At 38.2% G+C, this 19,121-nt stretch overlaps 1 protein-coding gene across 1 annotated transcript in view; it reads left to right on the top strand.

Moving 5' to 3' along the window:
• The window catches only part of nhsl1a (NHS-like 1a), a 37,097-nt gene extending 18,521 nt beyond the window's left edge, over positions 1–18,576 (top strand). Inside the window, exons 2-8 of the mRNA XM_081393903.1 lie at positions 3,786–3,938; positions 6,808–6,935; positions 8,184–8,376; positions 9,935–10,066; positions 11,405–14,581; positions 15,234–15,357; positions 17,658–18,576. Of these exons, the coding sequence (XP_081250029.1) occupies positions 3,786–3,938; positions 6,808–6,935; positions 8,184–8,376; positions 9,935–10,066; positions 11,405–14,581; positions 15,234–15,357; positions 17,658–18,258 (4,508 nt within the window). The 3' untranslated portion in view covers positions 18,259–18,576. The remainder of the gene's footprint in view (positions 1–3,785; positions 3,939–6,807; positions 6,936–8,183; positions 8,377–9,934; positions 10,067–11,404; positions 14,582–15,233; positions 15,358–17,657) is intronic.
• Positions 18,577–19,121: the final 545 nt, after the last annotated feature.

Below are 19,121 nucleotides of genomic sequence, written 5' to 3'. Positions count from 1 at the left end.
AGATGTATTTCATAAAAAAGACCGGTCACTACTTCTGTTTCATTGCGACTTTAAACACACCATTTGCAAGAATTGTTTTCAATTTATTAATTACTAAAATCATCTCAATAGTTGGCAATGGAATTGCATTGTTTTATTTATTTATTTTCAAAAGTATTATAAGAATCATTCATGGAATTGTTACAGAACTAGTAATTGTCAAGATAATCATTAAATTTGCATTACAGCATTATAATGCTGCTATTTTAAAATATATTTCGCACAATATTTACTCGACAATTCGCCTGGAATTAAAAACGGTTTATTATCTATTGACAAGGCTTTCAGTAGAATTGAATTTGACATTAGTGGTAACTACCACATCTGTTTATTAGCTAAGTGGGCAATTAAATGTTTTACCACTGCTGTAAAATCACTCTTACAAACTGTTACAGAATGCTTCAGATTTTTGTACTCAATTCTTATCCATAAAGTGCATAAAAACCAGGACAGACATTTGCTGTGCTACAGAGTGGTCGTCATGCTCTATATAATGGTGGTGGGTAAGTTGGATCAGTGTCAATGCATCATGGCCATCTGTGTGTCATCTTAGTGTGCTATGGTGAACAGAGGGTTGTAATTTACAGCATCACTGATTGGCACCAGGATTGGTACATATGAGGTCAAAATCTCCTTTGCACAAGAAACCAAACTTGAAGGTCTGAATACTACTTACTAGGCTGTATGCGAAATAGCATACTTCCCCACTATACATGTATATGGTACACTAAAAAAAAAAGACAGTTGGTTTAACTTCAAAAAAGTAAGTTACCTGGTTGCCTTAAAATTTTGAGTTCATTGAAATGAAAAATGTAAGTTAATACAACGAAGGAGATTGGTTTAATAAATAGACACTCAAAATGTTATCTGAACCACATTAATTATCTAAGTTGATTTGACAAAAGATAAAACGTTGTGATAACAAATCATAAAAAAAATGTTTTACAGTGTGGGCGAAAAAAAGTATGTTACAAAATAAGTATGTCCAAATTCACAGTACTCATAAAAGAGTATAGGTAAAAAGTACCTGGATGACCTAATTCTTTCATGAGATTCGGACGTTTGCATACGATGGACACTACTATCCCATGAGGCCACAGGAAAGGATTTATGAATGGAGGTGAAGCGACGCAACTGACGCTGGAAGGTCACATGATAATGACACCATTGCGAATGTAGTGCGTCCGGATTACATTCATTCTACATAGAACATACTTTTTTAGCGTTCGTGAATTAATTATTCAGAAAAAAGTACCTACTCGAGAGTATGTGATTTCGGTCGCATCCCATGTCTTCTCTGCCCCAAAGATTCATGACAATGTCATAGACATAAATTGATATTGAAAACCCACAGCGTGTGAAAATGCTGAGTGGCCATTCAAAAAAAGGATAGCCAGAGAGAGAAAGAAATTACACTTGCTTCAAAACTAATGAAATACTGCAGCAGTGAGCCCCTAAAATGGAGCTGGGTGGGTAACCACCACCTTAATCTCTGCTGAATGCGCTAGGATCCTTTTCAAACTCGTCCTGGGCCCCCCAGCTCAAAAGAAATAAAGGACAGAGCAAAAGGAGGAGTGGCAGGCGCTGCAGCGGTGTAGAGAAACACAATAGTCAGTGATCCATAGTGTATGGCATGGATCCAAGTTGGATATACCTCCACAGCAAAGCAAGGTGAGAGAGCCTTAAACCTATGCAATGCGACAGAGAGACATGCACTATAGCTAGAGACACAAGGAGGGGAGGGGAGACTCACAATTGATAGCCGGACGAAGAGAGAGAGAGAGAATGACTCAAACAGCAACTGAATATCCTCTAGGGTGGGCAAATGTGTGTGAGCTAGAGTGATAGAGAAAGAGAGAGATAGAAGAGGAGGGGGAGTGTTGCATGCTGTGCCAGTCAGCGTAAAATGAGTAAAGAGAGAGTGTCGTATGGGTAGTGCCGTTTTTCCCTCCTTTCTCTTTCTCTTCACACTCACTCTCTCCAATGGTGGACTAATACATCCTTATACACGTATCTCTCAGGGGATCGATCGCCCGTCACAATGGTGTTCATCGGGACTACTCTTAAATCTGTCATTAAGTACTTCAAAAAGAAGGGTAAGCTCCTCAAATCATGTTTTGGGATTCTCTTATCACTCGTGCAGCTCAAGGTCAAGTAGACTGAAGTAGTTTTGGGTGTGGGGTTATTCATCACTGCTGCTGTGCTTGCATGCATGTGATTCAGAGCGCTGTGCTACATTTGCTTGTGAGTTTCTTTATATAGTGGGGCATCAGTCTCTTTATAATGACCTTGTTCTGCAACTTTGAATGATTTTTATTGGTGATGTAAAGCTCTGATGCCCTGTTTTTTTTTTTTTTTTTTTATATATTCTACCTTTAGTGTTCACCAAATGATGCAGAGTATTATAATTTAATTTAGAGAGATATATTTCAATTAAATTATATAGGATTATAATATCCATATTATGACTTCAGCTGAACAATGACACTATTTTCATTTAGAGTTGCTAGTGTACAGCCAAAAAGGATTTTCCTATTATCACTGTAAAGCTGCTTTGAAACAATCTGTATTCTATTTAGCGCTATATAAATAAAGGTGACTTGACTTTAATTATTATGAATTATATTACTGTAAAAACTGTACAGTTACGTTTAGATTACACTAATACTGTATTTACACATTTGAATTAGCCTTAGGGTATTTTCCAACAGAGCCATTGACTTTTTGGTGGACTAGTGAAATCTACCTCATGTATTTTGAGCTCATGACCTAGTACTCTCGCATGACCTCTTGCACTCGAGGAAACTGATTGTGAATAATCTATAATCACTGGCATACTTTTTTTTTGTATGGAAAGAAATGCATTGATAAGGCTGACCTGGTTAATCTTACCCAGAGGAACTTGGGATAATTGATCGTTTAATCTGGGTTGTCAAGGTACCAGCCAGAGACAAGTATGTCTCCAGTGTCTTTAGACGCAGTGGTGCAGAAGTGTTTGATTGGCCCGGCCCCTCGTGCAGTTTTTCATGTGTTCTCTCTGAGGGAGCCTAAGAATGAGCACATGACTTCAGCTCCCAAATCTATCATGTGCCCAGTGGCTATTTTTCTTTCTGTCTGAATTGCATCTCCTTCAGATGACATCTGAGTTGATTAGAGTTAAAACTAATTTTACATTTATGGCTAAATTTATTTTATTGTTATGCCCAATATTAAAATTCTGTACTATTTTGTGTAAAATATAGCCTATAAATAAAGGTAAAATACACAAAATATAAAAAAGTGAAGATGGATTTTTATATTGAGATTTATTCATAGAAATTTAGCAAAGATTAACTGTAAGTGTGTGTTAAATGACAAAATATGATTTTTATTTTATTTTTTTTTTAACATTAATATAGGCCGGGTACCTATATATGCACCCCTAATTAGTTCTAAAAGACAATGGTATTTTGGATTATGCTGTGGAAGAGACATGCATTCCTGTTCACATGTTGTGTCCCCAACAGGCATCTTAACTATCTTAACCAGCATTTCCATGGTCAACTACTGTATCTTCACCACAAAGACCTTGCTGGTCATGGTAAACCAACACTAGCCAGCATAAACCAATCTGGACCATCATGGAAGTTCATTCTGGTCAAAGCTGGTCATTAAACGCATAGTCCATCAGTTATTTAGGAGAAAAACTGACCTTTTTCCTTTAAACATTTCAAATTTGAATGTGTCCTTGTTTCTTTTCCTTCTAGCGGTGTCCAGTCTCGATGAGGAGAGCAAGTGGTCGGTGCACTACACAGCCCCCTGGCACCAACAGGAGAATGTCTTCCTGCCAGGGTCCAGACCAGCCTGTGTCGAAGACCTTCACCGCCAGGCCAAAGTCAACCTGAAAACAGTCCTCAGAGGTCAGAGACAAAAACCACAGTACTTTTCTTTTCTTTTTTTCAAATGTAAAACACACTTATAATATTCTGCTGAACACTAACATGATTAGTTATTTAAATAGAAATCCCATAGATTCATAATTGCTCCATATAATCAGCAAATGCAAAATGCCCTTCTGTTACAGAACATTGCTTATAATTAAGATAACACACTGTGCAGAATGTTCTTACCTAACTATTACTAATTTTAAAGAAGTTGCCATAGTCTTTTCTTCCCTATTGTGACATATATCCAAGTGAAACAGCTTCTGGAATGAGAAAAATGTAGGGAAGGATTTGATTTCTTCCTTCGGGATTTGATTGGATCATAGGATGGATTGTGAATTATGTTTCATGTTGTTTCTGAAACTTCCTGGTTTTATATCTTTGTCTTGTTTTTGGTTTATGTTACTTTGGATCAATAAACTCCCCACAGGGATTTTCCTGAAGAGCCTAATGGCATATCATCATCATTTGACCTTCTGCTGCACTTTGGTATATTATCCTTTAGTGACATCAACATCACTTCCTTTTGTATCTGGAAATCAGATACATTTTACTTTCATGACTCTTCTTAATTTCCTTCATTTGACCTTGTTGTTGCCTAAATAACTAGTCCTCTGAGGTGTTCTGGAATGCTAATGTTCCAGTGTGTGTTTGTGAGCTGTCTTGGCCCCAGCGGGGGCAGCAGGTGGCACACCAAATGTCTGTTTTCCCTCTTTTCCCAGGGAGTTTTGGCAAGGGTCATGGCTGTTGTCCTTGCATTTGTTTTAATTGTGAATTATATATATATTTGTATCTAATTTACATTCATTGACAGCTTTTGAATGATTTTCCTCTTAGTGCACTCTCTGAATCCCAGTGTGACAATAAAGAGTCAACTCAGCTACTGCAGCTGTACAATAATCTCTTTGGAAACTGATTGGTAACCCTGCGAAAATCAGTTGCTTTCATCCATTGATACTTTCACCATCATGTCACCTAACCTATATAACCTTTTTCCTTCCTAAGAAGATCAGCACAAAATGAGATGTTTCGCTAATTGTCTATGGTGCTCGTTTCCATAAAACAGAAGAAAGTTAGTCATACGAGTTTAATCGGAACAATAGAATTGTCCATTTTTGCTGATCTAATTTAACGCCTTCTTAGATGATAGACGAAGCTGCTCATAGAAACGTACTAAGAGGTACGGTATTTGCTATGGGCAATGAACTGCGTTTTTGCATGTTGCCTGCAGTAAGATGAGAAATGAGAGGTAAAATGAACGAATTTAGGTGAGAGCACATGTCAAGTCCTCTTAGTTAAAGGATTAAGACGACATCCTCACACGTGCTGTCTCTCGCTCTTTGAGCTACTAACATGTTAACCTGCACTAGCCTCTGCTCACTAATCACAGCTCAAAATGCACAGATAATTATTGTTGTTGACTCCAAGGGAGTTTAACTGATTGAAGTAATATTATAAGCCTCCTAAAACAAACCAACACACTAGTATACTATAATAATGTGCTTCTGACAGTGTGCAGCATGAGAAACACAAAGCTTATTCCTGGGTTTGGTGATGATTCACTGTGCTTTACATGTAATTTAAATGAGTAATCTAAATGCCTCAGTCCAGTATACAGTATGTGTAAGACATATATTAATATACTTTTAGAATGTAGGCCAAGCTGTTCCTAATTGCATTATATGTTGTTTGTAAGCTTGCTGACATTACAGCTTTGTGTTCCTGAACAGTATAATCACCTGGTCAGTGCCACATATATGTTTTTATGTTTAACATAGACGTTTACATTGAATTCATATTTATATACAGCATGTAGTAACTAAAATTAGTTTGCAATGAAAAAAAAAACATTTTTTCCTCTCTAGGCCTCCTTCAGTGAAATGCTTTCCTGTGCTTACATATTATAGATTATAAGACACTTGAGATATTGTGCATTTTGGGCATACTGCAAACTACACTAGATGACGTATCGTGTCTTTCATGAGCTAATGCAGGAAGGATTAGGTGATTACACTGAGCTCTGCAAAAAGACAAGAGAGAGAGAGAATGGTTCTTAGTGTTTCTTAGCAGGCACTCATTATGAAGGTGCCAGAGGAGGTGATCAGCTGAAATAAATGGATATGTCAGTGGCATTAGGTGAAGGTGAAGACCCCCTGCTCTCAGGCCATTCATAACCCGCCAGTCAGATCTGACATATTCAGGTTAAACTCTCAGTCCTCCTGAAGTACTGACACTACTCTTTTATTTGGTTGAAGGTCTTATTGATATCTATCTATCTATCTATCTATCTATCTATGAGCATAAGCCCACTTATCAGTCTGTAATTGCCCTCTCTCTGCACCGAGGGCAAAAGGACACTGTGGCTCTGCAGTGGTTTAGTAATATGCTGAGTGTGATAGAAGACTCATCAGCCTTTGTGAAACTAAAAATGTCTTCATTGCAGTGTCCTTATCGGGATGCATTCTATGCTGGCTAAAAGTGCTTTAATCTTATTTGCTCTCAAAATAACGTGTTTTATTTATTTAAATTCTGTTGATGTGTAGCCAGCTGTTTCTTCCTTCCAACTGGAGAACACAAGTACTGCAGTTATTTTTTCGGAAGAAATACTTTTTACATTTCCTTTTTGTCGCTTCATTTAGTTCCTGTCCCTACTGGGTGATTTTGTTTTAAAGAAATAAAGTTTTGATTTTATAGCCACTTTGATTAATAAAGCAACCTGTGCACAACCATGTGGTATGAACTGATGTGTAAATGCTCGCTATAGGCCTGTGATCTGCGTTAAATGAGATTTGCATACTCATTACCACAACAAATTGTTCATGATTGGATACGCTTGCCTCTCCAGAGTGCGACAAGCTCAGGAAAGATGGCTTCCGCAGCTCCCAGTGCTACTCCCAAAGCCCTGCCTTCTCTGCAACCAGCCTTTGTGAAGGTGTGCACCTGGATGAGGAGAAGACAGAGAAGAAAAAGAAGGTAAGCCTGACCTTAACACAGATTTGGAAAACTGTCGTTACCTTTGCATTCACATATGCTGTTACTTGAGAAAAACAACTATTTTTGCAATATGTTATATGCAGTATGTAATGCAGTTTATAATCGATTTCACCAGATTATCACCAAAATCCTGTTGGCTTTTAATTATATAGGTCAAGCTGATATTCAGGCTTCGTTTTCAAATTTAAGTTGACATGAATAAAAACAAGAGCTATTTTTATTTCAAAGAATTTTTGTTGTTGTTGTTTAGTGTTATATTGAATAATGAGAGCTAAATATGCTCACATGTCCATGATGAAACAGACAAAGCCCTGGTTTTCTCCTAACTACTTAACATGATTTGGGTGTCTTGTTTTGCACTGCCCCCTAGTGGCTGTGAGCATGCTAGCAGTGTAGTCCAGTATCCACTACAATCAATGATCAAACTAGAAAGTATTTGTTCCACATTCTGTAATACTAAAGAAAAGTATTGACTCACTTCACTTTTGTTCCTTTATTTTCAAATTTTCTTTCCTCTCATCAAGCGGTTTAAAGTCCTAGACTGCCTATCACAGTCTTGCCTCTCTCTCTGCTGTCATTTGAGATCTTGGAAAAGAAAGGTACCTCTCTCACTGCAGTTGCTAGTCAGTGGTAGCACTGTGCTGTGTGAAGGTTGGCTTCAGATCCTAACATGTCCTCATAGCGTCTCCATACACAACCTACTAGTGCTAGTCACCCGCCGTGAGCGTTTTTTCCCCTCAGCAACTTAGAGACAATGAGTATGGTAATTACACAAATTAGACGTAATTAATACATAATTAGATTGTGTATTTCCCTCGAGCAATCTTGCAAATTTATAAGAACTGTTTAGGCAAAGCAGAACAAAATAATGTCTAATATGTGTTTTTGGCAAAAAAAAAAAAAAAAAAAAAGTATCTAGACACATTATGGTTGAATACACTGACTGTAACACTGATCTCAAATTAGCATGAATAATTTAGAGAGTAGCTCTCCTCCATTCAGGGCTCCCTTGGGCTTATTGCTCAGAGAAATATTTCAGTCACCCAATGTTCCTGGAGGGAAATGCACTCCAAGAGTCTTTTTTACTCTGCTCTTTTTGGAAAGCACTAAATTGAATTAACAGTAGAAATGACTAAGTATCAGACAATACCTGTCACTGGGCATTGGCTAGGCTATCATTCACAGAATCCTAATCTCACTAAATCAGTCTGTTTGTGTTGTGTTCAGGATTCAGATTCACCTAATGAAGAGGAAAAACTGGTGTACTCAATGCCGCCTCAGACCCCTTTGCTGGATTACGGCTCTGACATGGACATCCAGAGAAGCTGGACCAACTGTCTACCTTTGCCGACTCCTGAGGAGAAAATGAGACTAGAGTCTCAGTCGGTGGCCACTGATGTCATTCCCATCAACATTACAGGTATTGTTAAATCATGAAATAGCACTTGAAGTTTTTTTTAGCAGTGACTTGAACAGCTCTGTTGATAATTACATATATATTTTTTAGGAAATACTTATTTTTTACGAAAAGAATTTACGACAAGTTTAAGATTAGGAGAGCGGGTTCCTCTAATTATTTCAGTTCTTCTCAGCTGCACTTAGGGATACACCAATATTAATACTCTGGCCAATATCACTTAGCCAAAAATAATTTTCACGCCATTAAATGGCCATATTCTATACTATATATTTTGTCTAAAAGAATTTAAAATAAAACATTAAAAATAAAAATTCATAATAAATGCAACAAGTTAATTTAGGCATAACAACAATATAATTTACAGTAAGTAAAATAGATATTGATTTGTGATCAGTGTTATTAAATTATTTGTGTTTTTAAAGATTAACTTTAAGTGAGCATTAGATGACAGCAAAGGTAATCTTAACCCTCTATGGTACGCATTATGTTCTAATAGTTTTTAAAATGAAATAGTTTTTATTACATGAAATGGGGGGGGGGGGGGGTAAGGACGTTGAAAACGTTGAAAATTATGATTTTCTTTTCTATTTAATTGCACATTTATTTTAGAAATTAATAGATTTATATACTTGGAACTCATGCATACCAAAAATAAGTAGGTCCCTATCATTTAATCCCTATCATTCCCAATCATTTGGCTAACTCATCCTCACTCTCATCACATGGAAGAGCTAAATCTGCACTCTTCCTATTGCCTTTTCCATAAAATATTGAAATCAGTTTGTTATTTATACATAAATAAAACTATACTAGAATAAACACTTCAAATAAATAAATAACTGCAATCATATTGTTGATGCTACTGTCTATAAAAATTCCCAATAGGGAAATACTTTACAGCAATTCCACTGTGGTACAGCGTTGCCATATAGAAACATACCTATTTTTCCATAGTGGTTCAGCGTTGCCATATGGAAACATTAATATTTTCTCAATTTTACAGTAAAACTACGTTAGACAAGGTTTATTTTTGAATAATATAATCAAATTGACTTATCAAAGATGCTGCAAAAAATCCCCCTTGAGAAGAGATGTTTAGAAATTAAGTCAATAGAGCAATTTCTGGAGCACTTCAAAAGGTGTCTTCCGTGTGAGGGTGACAGTGGGAAAGAGAGTTTTGGAGGGACATTCAAATGTCATGTGACTTAAAAACAGCACTTCATTGGCTAACTAAAGGCCTGCCCTTTTAATTAAATTGTATTTTTTTTCTGAATAATAAGGTTATGAGTAGAAATTAATTGTTGCCATATGGCAACGCCTAACATAAAATAGGAAAAATAGGAAAATGAACATGCACAATTAAATAGGTACATAATATTGATCAATATAAACCCAAAATGGACAAATACTGATAAATAAATAATAATAATAAAATATATTTGTAGATATATAGTGCATTTTTTAGCAATATATCGTGCATCTCTAACTACAGTATAGTGCTGTGAACTCTGCATGAGGCATTAATGAACACTGGTTTTCTCTGTTCTTACATCTTTAGGTGAGAACTTTGACCGCCAGGCCAGTTTCCGTCGCTCCTTAGCAAACACTGATACCATAATACGAAGACCCAAGAGGGTGCAAAGAAGGAAGACAATAACAGGAGTTCCTGACATTATCCAGACTGAATTAGGTATGATTCCTATTTATGGTAGCATTCATACGACACACCCTTCTCAGCCAAATTAAAGGTGCATTCAGTCATTTTTCCCACATTAAAAGTTTACACATGAAGGAATGAATAGTACTTTACAAATAATGGTTAAAACAATTTCCTAAAATTAGTCCAGTCTTATCAGTAGCCTAATAAGAGTTGTTTTATTTTACATTGAGTGTTTAACCTCATAGGGGCCGACATGACCTGTTAGCCCGTCACACATTAAACCTGGTAAATTACCGTAAAATTACCAGAACGACTCCTTTGGTAAATACACAACTGTCCTGTGCACACAAGCAATGGTGTTTTTACCGATAAGAAGATCACATTCATATTTCAGTACCTAAATACTATTAAACACTGTGATGTGATTGTGAATCACTGGAAATTACCTATAAACGCTACGCTGTTTTCTTCATCCACCTGGATGAAAAGCGCTTTAGATTCAATATCTGTCCAATTTGACAACATTAATTTTTTTGTGGCAGGCGCAGGGATGATTACACAGAATGCAGGTTTGCTCTTAAAAACATGAGTTGAATAATAGTTAGTATAGTACAGCAGTTACTAGGCTATAGTACAAAAAAAGTAACTGCAGGAGCCGCAGCTCTGATGAATGGAAAAAAAGGCAGGGTTTCGAGCATGAGACGTGGCGCAATTAACGGTCAGACGTCCGTCTAGCGCATATTTACATAGAAAAACAGTTAAAAACAATGGAATACTGTAAACAGCTCCTACAGAGCTTTATGATTGGCCCAAAGCAAACTTCTTATGACAACACATTCTGCCCTTGTACAATCATACTGGTAATTTACTGGTAATGTAAAACAAAACTTCTCACACAGGAAAATTGCCTGCACTGATTTACTGGTATTTCTGAAAAGTTGATTTACTGGTGATTTATGTGTGAAAGGCTACTGTTTGAAATTTTTGGTGGTGGAAATGCATTAATCTGACTAAGGCTGACTGTTAGTAAAGAACTTGGCATTAATTGAAAAAGGTTTGCTTTTTCAGTGCGATGCTGTATTTATGTCACTAGGTGTCAGTACAGTCCAAGATGACTGCCATGTTAACTCAACACTAAAATAAAATTACTGAATACATTAGGTTAAAGTAAATGTTGGAGCTTAAAATTCCATAGATTTATATGAATTATTATTATTATTTAAATATTTCAATATATAGTACATTTCTTTACTGTATTTTAATCATTTTTTGATATGTATAAATGTTTTGTTGGAATAATTAAGAAAGAAAATCAAACAAACAAACATTCACCATACATCTATAATTCCCATTACTATTTTCTTACAGCAAATAAAGAGCAAGCTGACTCCAGAATTCATTCCATGTGTATGGCAGATCAGTACTCCACCCTCAGTCGAGTGGGAAGTGTAAACTCCACCCTGAGACGCTCAGACACCCGAGACTCAAGTTGCCAAACAGAAGAGTTGAAGGTTGTTCCTCCCTCAGTACGCAGAATCAGAGCACAGAGAGGCCATGGAATTGCCGCCCAAATGGCCAGCGTCTCCTCCTCAAGCAGCATTTCCACCATAAGTGACTGTAATGGTATTGGCTACACTCAACTTAATGACAGTGATCAGAGCTTTCGCAGTTTGCCACGACAAGGTTCTCGCGTCTCGCATCAACACTGTGAACCAAAGTACAACAGCTCCCCCTACAGAATGAATTCTAGCTCTATAAGCTCTTTGTCCTACCAGTTTGAAATGCAGCATGGCTCTTCATCATCACTGCAAATGCTGTCTGACTCCAGAAGCAATACTTTAAACAGCCCCAAGCTTGCTGAAAATCCAAATTACCAAGGCTCTGATCAAAATAATAGCCCAAGCTTGATCAGTCTCAGTGGTGCTCTACAGAACTCCATTTTTTATGGACACAAAAGGGCAGAGGATAACCAGATACAATCACCTCATTCTTTAGCCCAATTGCTTAGTTCTCCTGATGCCTCATTGTCAGCTGTCTCCTCCTGTTATGAATCCACAGCCTCACTCTGTACAGGGATCCATACTGAGACTGAGTCCCAGTGCAGCACACTCGATGGTAGAAACTGCAGTAGTCCTAACTGTGTCCGCAGGGATTCCAACTTCTCAGAGAGCAGCAATCAAAGCTGCAGCACACTAACCACTGACCAGTGGACATATGAAGTTTCTCCAAAGGACAACGTCACCTCAAGTTGCTCCTCACCTGTTAGCCATGTATACAACAGTGAGGAACATTCTCCCAGCAAGACGGACACAAGCTCATTGTTCTCTGTTGACAATGAAGGTTACTACACCTCCATGCGCCTGGACTCTGGTTTGAAGTCACATAGTCATGGCTGCATCAATAAAGCGGGGGAAGCAAGGCACAGTTTGTACGAGTGCAAGGACCACCACAGCGAAGGAGACCATGCAAGTCTGCATAGCAACCGCTCACTGACACGTAGCATTTCCCTGCGGAAAGCCAAGAAGCCTCCACTCCCTCCTGCAAGGACTGACTCCTTAAGGCGCAAGCCCCAGAGGAAGCCTCACCACAGTGGTTCGGTGCTTAGTGAGCAGTTTATCTCCAGTCTCCAGCAGTCCTTAGAGCTTAATCTAAAAACTCATAGTTCATCTTGCTCCGAACAGACACCCTGTGGTAGATTTGAAGACCCTTGGGTGCTCCGACCCAGAAGCCAGAGCACCATAAGTGCAGCAAGCAGTGGGATGTCCGCACCAGCTGCTGTATGTCCGGTCACACCCACACACAGCGACAGCAGCAGTCAGCGCTCGGACTATGCAGAGTCATGGGACTTCTACATGGATTACCCTGGTCCACGGCCCGACCAGGGTCTCTCGCCCCAAATCACAAAATCTGCAAGTGCTGAAGAGAATCAAGAGGTCATTGGCAATGTATCCAACAACACCGGATTCCCATCTTCCCACTTCAGCAGTAGTGGGATTCAGTCAAAATTGGCTTCCTCACCTGACAAGGTTCATCGCCTGACGTCACCATCAAGTGGTTATTCAAGTCAGTCCAACACTCCGACTGCAGGCACTCCCGTTACTTCCCTAATAAGAGCAAAGTCTCCAGCAGGGAGGCCAAAACCAAAAGTGCCTGAAAGAAAGTCCTCCCTGCGGTCTTCTATATCATCCTCCTCTACATCCCTGTCCTCCAACACATCAGATTCTATCAGGAACATCCCACCACCTCCACCTGACATGACTTCTGAATCATATGGGTCATCCAGCCCTGCTTCTTGCTCTCCAACAGCACCTATGATAGACCCAACCCCACCTCTTCCTCCTCTACCTGGCGTGTCCTCTGCCTTGGAAGAGAGACATAATTCACTTTCAGATTCATCCACAACACCTGAAGAATGTGTCTTTCTTGATTTCCCCCCTCCCCCGCCAAAGGTTTTTGAATCTCTGTCAAGCAATGAAGGTACAAATAGTCCTTCACCACCTCCACTTCTTTCTCCCAAACCTTCATTGTGCACTTTATCTTCTCTTCCTCCTCCTCCACCATTACTTGAGATGAATCTTAAAACTTCAGCCATTTTGAAGACAGAGAGTTGTCTTAGACCTACGAAGGCTGAAGAAATTGATAAAAGACTGAACAATCACACTGTAGAGCGAGAGAAGAGAGAGAAACCAATAATCACTGCCCAAGCTCTTCAGATGGTGCAGCTACGACCTGTCAAGCCCAAGCAAATAGAAAATATCTTTACAGCAGTCCGTTTTGAAAATTTTGATGACCAAGCACATAACCATTCTGAAACAAACTCAGGAAAGTCCCCAGAAAGTGAGACTACAGAGCAAACAGTGACTGCCAGCTGTGTTGGTCAGCCAGAAAATGCCATTGAAATATCTGAACATGAATATTCCTTGAATAAATTTATACAAGATTTTCCTGAGGCATTAACTGACTTTATACCCCCTGGCCCAGATGAACATATCAGCAATACTGGGCAGAATGTTCCAGAGTACCTTTCGAAGACATGTGCAGTTTTATCTACCAACAAGCTTCTGCAGTGCACAAGCTCCTCAGCTTCTCCTCAAAGTTCTCAGCTGCAACAGAAGCCTCCAATATCACCTAAGAAGCCCAATCTTTCCCTTGTTATACCACCCATTATGCACCTATCTGTCTCTAATGTGTTGAAGCTTCAACAGGTTCATGAAGCACAAGAGACACTTGAGTCATGGGAAGTGAATGATACATCTCCAACAAAGACAGTAAATTTGCAGGCAGTTCCTTTAGACCTTGAGATAGAGGAAGAGAGTGACTCGGACTCTTCAACCCCTGTGATCAAAAGCAGACTGTCTCTCAGTAGTGAGCTGTCATCAAACAGTCTCCAAGACCTACAACTCTCTGATCTCATTCTTCATGAGCATGACCTCAGCCTGAGTGATAAAGACTTTGGGCTCTGTGACGATAAAAGCACATCCGATGATGGTTCAAGCAGCAGCTCAGGATCCATAAGCTTTAAAGAGGACGAACATGAAGAAAATGGTAAGGGCTTCTTTTATTACTAGCCTAAAACTAAGAATTTAAGTTTCTGTGTATTGAGGATCACTCTAGTGTGCCAAACAAATGATTGTGCCAAAAGATCATGCATTAGAATTTACTATTCAACTTTACATCCATCAGCAGAGTCATGTGTAACTGCAATTTGTGTTGCATTAATTACTAGACAATATTATTTTTATAAGCTTATGGATCTAAAATAAAAAGTAAATTGGTTTTATATATCAACACATTCAATAGTTCTAACCTTCCAATGCATCCCCATTGTGAGTGAAGGTACAGTTCCTGTTTCACGTGTTACAGGAATGACTACAACTCTATGATTATTTATGCGTTATCTGTTATAATACTAGTTACCCTCGAATCAGCTAAGAAAGTTGAATGAGAGCCCTTGAGTGTGTGATGGTTAGCGGGTTTAGACTGGAATATTCTCAAGCCTCTTTAGTGCTCACCAAAGTGCAGTTATTGCACAACAGCAGGGCTACCAAAAGAGTGTGAATAATTTAAAGAGCAGAAAATGTCTGATGCATCATGGGTTTTATGCCTTTCCGATTTTTCACTCAGTGTAGGCTCAGTCTTCATTGTTTCTTCCCACTTTGAGAGGTAAGCTGAGTGTTTGTTTGTGTGCGGGCTGTAGGTGCAGCGTTTGACTCAAGCTCTGAAAGCACATCTGGCATTAACACTATAAGAGAGGCTGTGGAGGAGATGGTGACGCCTGTTCGTCCTCGTACAACAGAGGACCTCTTTGCTGCCATCCATAGGTAATGTGCTGTTTTTTTATTTAGCCAGTAAAGCCTACATAATGCATGCAAGTAAAACAATTTTTTTATTTGTATAAGTACATTAAACATGAGCATACAAACTGTTGAAGGCTGTGCTCAAAAAGGTAATAATAATAAGTTCATCAGTCAGACTGTTCATTTCTCTTGCACTAACATAAATCAGGGTTTTATTCATTTGCATAGAAAGTATTATTGTATTACATTTGTATTGACCTGTAAAAACATGTGACAGTTTATTCAGAAAAGGTCAGAATATTCAATCTCCCCTCATTGTGTTGTCCAGGATAATTATAGGAATTTGTGACCAAATCATCAGAAAGTACTTTGTTTTGTAAATAGATTGATAAATAAAGTTGAGCAAATTTCAGAATTTTAGAACTAGCTCCTTTTTGAAATGTGAATTGAATTGGCCAAACCACACAGGATGTTCAATTGAAATTTTGAATTATAATGGCAGGGAGAGGATGACAAAACAATTTTTTTTAAAATATATATATAAATAGAATGAAAATAGAATTACATAATTGTTTTCATATTATACAAATTTACCCATCCAACTGATTTTTTTATGCCATAGAGCATCACAAAATAAAAATACTTCATATAGTGTGTATGTGACAAAATGTTTTTTATTCATACTGAAAAATGAAATGTATTAAAAACTATACTTATAGTCAACTCAATGTAAAGTTACATGAATTTTTCAATTTCATTAATTACATACTTTAAATTCAAATTTAATTTGAGGCTTTTGAGTTTGCTACTGTACATTAATTCAAATTCAAGAATTGATTTGGAATTTAATTCAGTTCTGACTGGAGCTTAACCCTGATAACAGGTAAATGAGCCTGTAAAGCTATTCATTCTCTCATCAGAAGCATTAACAGAATTACATAAATTATTAATATAATAATATATAAATTATATAATATAATTTTAAATGTATGCAAACACATTTTTAATTAAAACTTTATCTTGGTATTTTTAATGGTCTATACAACATGTATTATACTTTTATATTATTACATTTTAATGTTGTTGGAGTTGTGTCATGTGCTCATGCATTTCTGTTGAATCATTTGTCTAAATGTGTCGTCTGGAGCAGTCTACGTAGACAGAACATGAACATCCAATAACAGGTGTGGAGTAAACTGGCAAGTAACGTCGTTGGCTGGTGTTGTGTACCTGTGTAGTTTGGCTAGGGTCAGATTACACCCATAATCCAGTAGCTCCTTTAAAATAATTAATTATCCTCTTTTTTGCCCTCTCTAATCCCCAAGCTCTGTTTCATGGTGTTTGTATTGTGGTGTCACATCTTTTGTTAGTTTAAAAGTTAAATGAACTGTGTATATGAAACAACCTGAAACACACTGTGAAAACACAGAGCTGTGAAGATTATTCTGGTATGACTATACAGGACAGAACTAAAAAGCACATGATGCAGTGTTATTCTAAGAGGATTTGTCATCATTAATTTGTGTGAATCAAAGTTTAATGCCTAGAAAGATCAGACATTCAAGTGCTCCTATTTAACAGCCTTAAGGGAACGTGATGGGCTAACCTTTAAGAAAACATGAAGGTAGATGTGGAATTATTTAAATGCAAATGTAAAATTATTTTCTAGGGGTATAGCATAATATGAAAAAATATTTATAATAACTCCCACAAGATATTAAAAGTAATAAGAGGGTAGTATCTTTTTTATCTTTATAGTTGAAATGTGGAATTTTTCTATCAACTGAATTTCAAAAATGACTCCCACTATCTGCCATTCGTTTGAACACCAGTGGTCCTGCTCCCAAACTCACGCCATTTAATGAGCAAACCCGTTCAAACCTGTTAAAACCCACATTTGTCCACCTGCGTATGGCTTACTTAGTTTTCGAAGGATATTAAACTGATGTAGGAGTATTATAACATCAAAAAATGTACACACTTCACCTTACCAATACCTCACGGCGTCCTTGGCATTTAATGTTATCTGATGACCTTCAGGCCTGAAAATACAATGCTACACATTTGTATACATATTTAGATATTCATTAATATGTTGAATCACTTCTGAATTATTTAACCTAACATTTTTTATCTCAGTAGACAGAGGAACCTGTCTACAGCCCTATAACAAATGACAGTCTCATGTTCACTGATTTATATATAAAAAATGCTGCACATGGAAATTACCCACTCGTGGTATCAACAACATCAACAAGAAGACATGCAGTAACCATGCCAAAGGCTTACCTGAGAACCTGTCCTAATGTCTTTTTAATCCCCAGGTCAAAGAGGAAGGTCCTGGGCCGTGGCGACTCTGAAGAGGAACGCTGTCGTAGCCTCCTCCCTTCACCACCTGTCACTCCGACCGGCTCCTGCCCCAGCCTACCTTCTTTGCCACGTCAGACCAGCTCCATTCAGCGCAGTCTGCGGCGCTCAACCACAAGCAATGACAGTTTTAAAGCTCTGCTACTTAAGAAGGGCAGCCGCTCAGAGTCCAGCTTCCGCATGTCGGCCACTGAAATTCTCAAATGTACAGACCCCCGTTTCCAGAGGGCTAATTCGGAGTGTGCACAAGCTGACGAACTGTGCATCTCTCCGACAAGCAGCAGGAGAGCACCTGAAGAGTGGGCACGTATGGAGGGAGCCTTGCCCCGCCCTACCGCCGGACTAACAACCCTAAAATATGGGCGTTCAAGCACACCACCTTCCGCAGCCAGCAGTCGGTACAACAGCCGCTGCCGCATTCTCAGTGGGCCAATGACTGCCATCTGTGAAAAAGAGGGAGAGGTGGCCGAGTCTACAGACTGCTGCATTAGCACTGACAGTCATTTCACCCTGCCTATATCCTCCAGCAGCACAGTCTGTGCACAAGGCAGCACTTAGGGCTCTCAACTCAACCCTAACGATCTGTAAGAGATAGTAATCCATTCAATATGAAGACCGTAGAGGTCTAAACTCTGGCTGGAAGGCCATGCTTGTGCTGGCCGATAGCATTCCCCAAGGAATTAGTGAGAAGAGAGAATGGGGGAAGTTTCTGTAATTCTGTAACTGTAGTTTTGCTCTTTTCCTGAGAGTTTTGTCTTTCTTAAGAAATTAGCGTTCATTGAAAAATGTTATATTAACAGAGGTATACTGGTTTGATCAAAGGTATGGGATCAAATTCCCGCCAAATATATAGCGGTCGCGTATAAAAAAATAATAAGCGTGAATCAAAAATTTAAAAACACATGTAAAAATATATTGCACAAACTGAAAAAAAGAATGCAAAATGATCAGAATAGCAAACAACGTGGTCACGGATCAAAATATAATAAGCGTGAATAAAGAAATAACAAGCATGAATAAAAACTTTAAACACATTAAAAGTTATTTTGCACAAAACTTAAACTTATGGTCATGCTTTGTTAAAAAGTATGGTTTTATTACTGTGTACTTTGTGCTTTCTTGCATTTTCTGCTCATATTTTACTCTTTTGTACGCTTGTGATGTTTTTCTCTTCGCTCTTCTTTCTATGTTCTGCGCTTGCTCTTCCAAATGTTGCAGTTCGAGTTTCATGTAAATTAGGGCGGGCTTAAGCGTCACCATTGGTCCACTAGTTCTAGATTGACAGATACTCCTCCAGCCAATCAATCGAAGAGGGGAGTTGACGTCACACTAATGCGACTCGTGGTACAAGCTGTTTATGTTTGTACAATTTCTTCAATTCCATTATAATATACTAAAATGTTATTTTTCTAATACTTTTA

This window comes from Scardinius erythrophthalmus (assembly GCF_964197995.2).
Source record: "Scardinius erythrophthalmus genome assembly, chromosome: 19".
NCBI lineage: Eukaryota > Metazoa > Chordata > Actinopteri > Cypriniformes > Leuciscidae > Scardinius > Scardinius erythrophthalmus.
Note: the sequence above shows the minus strand (reverse complement) of the source record. Positions and strands in the feature narration are given on the sequence as shown.